Source organism: Cryptomeria japonica, chromosome 5 (genome assembly GCF_030272615.1).
Source record: "Cryptomeria japonica chromosome 5, Sugi_1.0, whole genome shotgun sequence".
NCBI lineage: Eukaryota > Viridiplantae > Streptophyta > Pinopsida > Cupressales > Cupressaceae > Cryptomeria > Cryptomeria japonica.
In genome coordinates this window covers 117,348,564-117,357,127 of record NC_081409.1, presented here as the reverse complement: position 1 = coordinate 117,357,127, position 8,564 = coordinate 117,348,564, and the positions used below count along the sequence as shown (strand labels likewise).

General features: G+C 32.5%; 1 protein-coding gene across 1 annotated transcript; it reads right to left on the bottom strand.

Annotated features, from left to right (window-relative positions):
• Nucleotides 1-750: 750 nt before the first annotated feature.
• On the bottom strand, nucleotides 751-1,580 carry LOC131875742 (probable E3 ubiquitin-protein ligase RHY1A). The gene is made up of 2 exons (XM_059220384.1): nucleotides 1,334-1,580; nucleotides 751-1,286 (listed from the first exon to the last, which is right to left on the bottom strand). The coding sequence occupies exons 1-2, from the start codon at nucleotides 1,578-1,580 to the stop codon at nucleotides 751-753; spliced, it is 783 nt and encodes a 260-aa protein (XP_059076367.1).
• Nucleotides 1,581-8,564: the final 6,984 nt, after the last annotated feature.

Here is an 8,564-nt window from a genome sequence, read left to right as displayed (position 1 = left end):
TCACAAATTTAATAATTGTTTACCTCCCTAACTTTGAGGCAGCAATCAATGTCTTTATTGTTCAAAGTTTTATTATAGTTACCATTCCCTACTTTTGTCTCTTTTATCTTCCTATGTATGTGACAAGATCTAACATTTTCTTTTTTAGGTCATTTATTCCTCGCCATTTTTAAGTGACAAGGAACTAAAATATTATTAATTGAGCGAGATACAACTATAAGTAGATTATCCATGGAATTTGGTTTGGAATAGAAATGATATAGAGAATGATCATTCCAATATGAAAGGGATTAACTCATGAAAGCAATGAATGCATGTCTACTCATGAGAGAAAAGAACACTCTTGTTAAAGTTTAGAATTAGATAAAGGAGGGGAAATGAACTTTGTGTTAGAAATAAAACATAAAACCTTACAATTTGATGGTTGTGTTTAATGATAACATCACCTCATTGAGTGGATAGGAAAACTTGTTGTAACCTGAAATATTAATGTAAGCAAGTTTTAATAAATTTTAAAAGATTGGTAAAATTCCTTTTTTCTAATTTGTATGTAAAAACGTTTATTTGTAAATAAAGACTACTAGAATTAATTGCCCTTAAGCCACACCAACAAAAAAATCGCCTTTATAAAAAATGAACCTTAATTTCTAAACCTATCAAGCCTCATTTTACAATCCAAATTTATTTTAATCATAATTAAAAAGTAAAAACATAAAAATGTTCGCAAAATTATTTTTGAAATTGTACAATTTATCTACTTCTCCTTTGTTTTCGTGCTTCATAATCTGGGTCATCAGTGGGCAGTTCAAATTTGCAGGCTGGGCAAGAGTTAGAAGTTGCCAGCCATTGCAAAATGCATCCCTCATGGTATTCATGATTACAAGGCATTTTCACACATTTTTCACCAGCCAACAAAGTAGCCTGACATAAACAACACAAGAAATCTCTATCCTCCTCTATCGTTTGTCTCTCTAAACTGTCCACTGCACCCCTAGCTGCTGGGGGAGTTCCTCTAAATGCAAAATCTTCAAAAGAATTTCCAAATACTTCAATCTGCTCCTCAGAATCAAAAAAATGCCATCCTAACTGTACTCTATTCAATTCAATGTCTTCAAGTATTTGCTGCCAATTCAGCTCATGGCCAACAATTTCAATTATTGTATCCCACATTATTCGAGTCCCCCAAAGCAATACTCTAACAGGAAGAGTATAAGGCTGTCTGGGAGAATTCTGATGACTTATATTTGTATCATCTCTCGATGTTCCATTCTCGATGGAGTTTGAAACTGTAAAGGGTACCCATTAAACCAACGATTGCAATAAATTTGAATACCATTAGGATATAAACGCATTTGCCTAATAATTCTGCCTTGCCCATTAACATGGAAACTGGAATTTCCTTGGAATATTTGTGAAATGGTGGGAACCCTTAATCTAATACAAGTTTTGATTACTTCAGTGAAATTATTCTTGTACATCTCCATATCCTGTTCATTTCCAAACTCAATAGAGTAATTGCAGTTACATTCACCAGAGGCATTCACGTCTGTTTCACATGCAGTGCACCTAAGTTGTACCATATTATCCTAAAACACAAATGAAAAGGTTATGTGCTTACAATACACTTGAGCATAAATAAAAGAATGATGGAGGTCTTTACACATAGATGTTCACGGCATTGCCAGCCAGTGCACCGTTTCAAATAAGTCACCTTTGATTTTCATATTATGGTCGTAACCCTAGTTTCAAAAACATACTTACACGGATGTTACTAGATAGTGTAAATAGAATGAGCTTAAGAAAGGAACCAACCAAAAATTTCACCATTTTAAAAGAGAGCTTAAAGTTGATCTCAAAAATGTTATGCGAACAGAATTCTTAAATGGGCTCTCCATATAAATTTAGTTGATCTCTTGTTTCTAAAAGGTTTCATGTCTCTTTTAGAACCTGTTTTATATTTTTATTTATCAAAATGTTAATAAGTGTAATAAATGGGGGCAAGAAGAAAAGAGAAATGATAAAGTGTTTTATTTTTATAAAGATGAAAAATGGGTTTTGAAAGTTTTTAAAACTTTTACAAAGAAAAATATCAAGAATATTTTAGTTAAACAAAAATATAGCTCTCATGAAAAAGGTAAAACAAAGAGAAAGATCATAAATAAAATAGTATTTTTGACAAGGTCTTAATAGTTTCAATATCTTTTATAGGAAATTGATATAGAAGTTAGGTGGTCCCTATTGTGCTTGTCATCATTTATAAATTTCATGACTAGTATTCTACAAAATACCCTTGATCAACTTTAGCTCATTTTCTATATTATTCAAGCTTCTTTTATTTATTTTTAATGTCACACACACTATTTACTTTAGATTTGACAACCTCTAATTTAATTTTTGCAATTGATCATATAAATTTTGTATTGGGTAGAGTTTTAGCTATAAAAATATTTGGTCAATATTAGAAGGAATAGCAGCTCTTGGGGTTTTCATCCTAAAAGTCATCTTAGTGGTTCTAATTTGATTGATTTATAAAAAAAATATTTAATTAGCAATTTATAAACATCAACACACTTGAACAAATTTTTCATATTCTTTCTTGTGGAATTGACCATTCCAAATAGGTAATAATGGGTTTGGGGTTGACTAGTGGAGAAAGGGAATATCTACAATAGGGAATGGGGTTCCAAAAAGGGTGATAGAATGACTAAAATCAACCTTAGTGAACACCTTTTCCTAACCATTCAAATATATTCATTCTAAAAGAATAGGGAAATTAGGGCCTTTCAACTTATTTTTAAAGGTTTTGTGGGGTTCTAGTAGAAACCTATTTTATGTTGATTCAATGTTATCAAGCCTCAACCTATTTATATATCTTACCCTAACACATTTAACAAGTGAATCCCATAGCCTTATACCTATCTACTATATCTCTATCCATTCCACCTCAAAAAACTATATCAAATTGCAATCCATCTCTTATTTCTTATTATTCTTTTGAAAAGGGAAGCCTAACTCCCATCCAAAGATATCCTCCAACCCCATCCATGTTGCAAATCCCCATATCCAAATCCTTATCCTCAAATCCAATAAAAAAATCTATTAAAGCCCATATTTTTTATTCTACTCTATCACCTCCTACATCTTTACATCCACACCATTTCCATTATCTACCTCTTCTAACATCTAAGACTATCTCCTTACCTATTGCTAAGCCTTCACCAATTTTACCCCCACATATCACTTCAATAATGAAATATAGGCCATGTTTAAATATCTCCTTAGTATTTTCATAAAACTTCCATCATCCCCACCTCCACCAAATTTTAATCCACCTCCTTTGGTTCATCCTTCCCTTTCCTTTGTTAAAGAAAACCAAAGCAACATCATTACAATCCTTATCGCTCCAAAATTATAAATCCACTCTATCCCATGTCTTTTGTGATTTCCTAAAAGGACTATTAATAAAGGAGCATAACCCTTGAAACACAAATAAAGATGTGCAATCTTCTCATATCATGCATCCACCTCCATCTCTCATATCTCCATCCACCCAAATTGAATAGTTTATCCCATACTTCTCCGCCACAACATCAACATAAATCCAAACATTCCAAGAGATTATTCTAAATCAAATTCAAAACTACTCTAGCCTAAATAAAGATCACGTCCATGAGAAAAAAAACCTTAGATTAAACACCAATATGCACTCCATAAAAAAAAAATTGATAACCATGATGAACTAATGTTTGTCAAGATCCTATGTCTAATCATGGTATCCAAAAAAATCTAATCTTTGATAAAGATCCTATGCTTTATCATAACATCCAAAATAATCCCCTTCCATTTAAACATCCTACCATTTAGCAAGAAAAGAAAGATCCCCCTCCCATGTAAAGATAAAAGTGTCCTTCCCAGTCCATCTAGTAACTTTAACCAATACCATGATTCCCTTCTTATCAAGATAGAGATATTGCTTTCATCCCATGTAATGATTCCTTTTCATTTTAAGATCAAGATATCCCACATAATCCCCCTCATGATTCCTCTCAAGTACAAAGATCAAAGTCACATCACTCCAATTGAAGGTACTGATGAACCCCTCCCCTATCAAATGGGTTCTCCACATTCATCTAATATGGTTTTCCCTATGATTCTACTATTCCTTCCATGTCATGCTCCTCTCAAATTGGACTCGCATTTTGTTTCGAAAACAACAAATATACCATTTTCAAAAAAGGATTTGTCAAAATATATGCTATCAAAGAAAAGGGTTAGGCCTTCACAAGCTAGGCATCTTAGAAGCTATCCAAATAAAATAAAATACTAAGAAATTTTTACTTCTTCCATCCTTCTTAAATCCCATATCCCTCCTTTATATGCTAAATTTAAACCTATTTGTGAATCTTAAATGATCCAACCACTAACCTATATCTACAAACTAATTCAACAAACAATCAATAGAGATATTCATAAGATATTCATGTTAGGATAGTATATCATGCTAGGATAATTTGTGAATCTTTTATAACATCATCATCTTCATACTATCTTTCTCCTTAATCATCATAGTTCTAAATATCATATATATCTTAGAATGCATTCATGCACAAAAATCAAATATGACTCGTTCTTGGAGTTGTCATTCCTAAGTCACTTGCTCAATGATTTGAGAGAAAAACATTGACTTTAGAGATCGTATGAGATAGAGAATAATGGGACACCCCTTGGGAACTTGAACTAATTGGATTAGTTTAAATACTTGTATCAAGAGTATCATTGTGTGTGGGTCTTTCGGATTCGAGTTGTTCATTTTTGTCACCGCATTTTCTCGTATACATTTATGGCACCCACCGTGGGGCACGTCCCCATAAATAGCATCATTTTTTGTGTAGGATAAGGATTACAAACATTCTATAATACCCTTTTAGCATATCTGGAGTATAATTTAGTGTATTTGTGAAAAATACTAGCTCATTCATCACACTCTTTAGCACATAGGACCCATCTTCTAGCCCTTTTGAACTATATTTTAGCGATAACATTCTATGTTTCTTTCTTATGCATAGAAGAATTAGCGTAGCACATTCGAGAATTAGAGTAGCACGTATGAGTCATCCTTTAGCACTTTTATACCATTATGTAGCACATCTATACAGAAGTTCAGTGCATAACTTTGACAGAGAAAAATGATAGTTTATAATAGAGTTAGAATATTAGTCTTGTGTAAGCCCGCCTAAGGTTTTAATTTTTCACTAACTTCCTTTTATTGCAGGTTACTAATCATTTCTTGTATGTTGGTGGAGTTAGATTTTGGAATTTGATTTTTCCTATCTTTTCAAGTTGTTTTAAAAAGAACTCATTTCCTTTTGGTTAAAAATAACCTCATTTTATCTTGGGCTTAAAATAAATCAAATTTTCTTTTGGACTTAAAAGGAATCTCATTGCAAGTTTAAAAAGAACAACAAAATAAAATACATTTACCTTCTCGCAAGATTAGGGAAAACACTTCATTTAGGCTATAAAAAGAAAAACAAATTTTCATTTTATTGCAAAGGTAAAAAACAATCAATCTTTCCTTTTATTTTGCAACGTGATTTCCATTTTCAAGAAAACGTGTTTTACTTTTTTTGTTGACTAGTATTTCAACTTCCTAGTTAGACAACAAATTTCTTTGTGGGGTAAAAAGATCACCATGCTTGTTGGAGCAACATCTCCAAATAGATCTTAGCTAATCATTGCCTTGAAAGTTAAAAAGAACACTTGTTTTCCTTGTCTCAAAAGTGGAAGGTATATGCTCCCCCCCTTAATTGGGTGACCAAAAAGCCATACCACTCTTTATGCTTTCTTTTAATTCAAGCAATTAAATCCTTTAGAAGGCCTGCCCTCCTGAGTTTCCCTTAAGGTGCCATTAATGACCGGTGAGAGGGGAACGACCTAAGTGGGAAATAACTTTATCGCCAAGCATTCCAACCCACTATAATCAAATGTGGAGGCTGATGAAAGTCCCCTTCTACGGTTTTTCTCAGTGATTAGTCTTTCCTCAATATCTTTAAGATAAGTAAAGCCTTTGTTCTAATGGTTGGGAAGCCTCCCGAGGGAGTTTATCACTGAAGACCGAATGGAAGCTTGATTATGAACCTTATCATTAGAAACTTGAAGACGAGTCAGTTTCCAAACATTTGCAATATCATAGTGCAAGGGTGGGGAAGAATCTGCCCCCAAGATCACTCACCATATATCTACCAATATAACTACTCAATTGTGAAACAATTCACTTTGGGTTAATTTCTAGAAAAAGGCAAAAAAATGGGCACCCTTTAAGGGGTGACAAGGTTATTTGAGCTAACGGAGTATCGAGACTAGTGGGCTATGATATTGTTAATGACCTTTGAATAAAAAGTCTTGTTGATATGTCTTGTTTGTAATCCAAACCAGTGAAAACATCAAGGATTTAAAAATATCCTCAAAAGAACATACACTACTTGTTTAGCATAGACAGATTGTTATCTCTTCTATATGTCATGTTTTCAAGTCATTTTCAAATAGTCATCCATCAAATCACAAGTGTTATTTTTCAACATCACAACAAAAGCATCAAATAGACAAATCAGGACAGTTAGTGCATGGGAGCAACAATCTAGCACATCTCAAACATTTAGTAGCACATTCAAACCAAAACAACACTTTCATCACTCAAATTAGCACATGACCAGTATCATATTGGTTAAATTTCATAGAGCGCTTGTCAACATCACTGTAGTGCATACAAGCATCAACTTAGCCCGTTTAAAGAATATTATAGTCCTTTCATACCAAGAATCAGTGCATATTAGTGGCATATTAGCACATAACCTATCTTACAATTTTATTATCCAATAGTCTACAATAGCCTGCTGGGGAGGCAGCATAGCACATAGTGAACATTCTATAGCGTATTGAGAACATCCTTTAGCACATTAGCTCTTTGTCTTTGCCCATGGTCAATATTAGTGAAAAATAGAGAGTAAACAAGTCACTTTGAAAAAAAATTATTAACAATTTCAAATACCCTTTTGGGTCCTCTGACAAATCCAGCAACAAAACTTCAAAAAAGGAGCATAAGAGAGAAAATTTTGAATCCAACAAAGCACTCTTAGAAAGAGTTTTCTAATCATCAACTAGCTTGAGATCAGATTTCATCCAACAAAATTAAAGAGTATCAGAATAGTGATCAAAGTTCCACCATCCAATGAATCTTATCAAAACAATACCTGTAGACATCTAAAATTGTCCTGTCTAATTAAATAAATATTTTTATTTATTTAATTATTTTATCCTAATTCTTCTATTAATTAAATAAATTTTTATTTATTTAATTAATTCATTTATCCTTTTCTAAGACTTTTCTTATTTAAAATAATACTTTTATTTATTTAAATTGTCCTTTTCCTAAATTAAATAAATACTTTTACTTATTTAATTGATCCCATTTCCTCTATTAATTAAATAAATCTTTATTTATTTAATTAATTCGTTAGCCTTTTCTACTCATCACACGTCATTCATCTCTTAATTCCTACACTAACTACCCCCTTTATCGTTTTATTATTTCTTCTACCTAGCCTTAGATCCTAGCCGATTGTTTATCTTTTAAACCTCTTAATCCTATCCCTCCATTTCCTATAGTGTCTTCTATATAAGAGGATACTATTGTTCATTATGAACCCTAATTGTCTAATAAGCATTCTAATTGTCTAATTAATCTTATGCAATCAAGCCTTTTTGTGATCAAGCTATCAACCACATTTTTGTTCTTTGTTGAGCTCTTGTGTACACATAAAATCTGAGAGCAAATATATCAAACAAGATCAATGTAGATAGGAAGAATGGATATTTAAACCCTAGTGGACATGTGATGGTATAATATTAATGATTTTGTTGCTTTGCATTGTCCTAGGTAATCTTCATATGTTATGGTGGATCTTTGTTATTGTTAGGCTAGGGTTTTGTGGTTGAATTCATTTAATTTTTCAATATTGTTGTTTCCATTATCCACTTTTCACAATACAAAATACCTAGTTAGGTCCTCAAGTTGTCAAATTAAGTTTCTACATTAGGAAACTTGAACTCATATCATTTGACACACTTTGCCATGGAAGCGAATCAAACTAAACCTCTTCTTGATAAGGTAAACTTGAGTTTTCAAAATGAAGTATCCATATCCAACATCAATATCAAGATCAACATTTGATCATTTGTGTATGACCACTCCTCATATTTTTTGAAAAAGAAGTCTTCATCAAAATACTAAGTTGAAGAAGAGACAGCCTCGTTCTAAGGCACTTACCAAAAGGAATAAATTTCACTATATCAACCATCAACTCTTTGTATCACGTTGCTCATACTTGTGTCATATGCGGTTGTATATCCAAGGAAAAACAAATGAATTTGACAAAGAGCCTTCGAGAAGTAGGGTTTACATTTAGAAAGCGGAATTCAACCAATGCCTTAAGAGTGGAGGAAGTATTAACCCCGCCTTGTTTCTAAAGTTTCTTATCACTTAAAATGAAGCTCTCCCTTAGCCA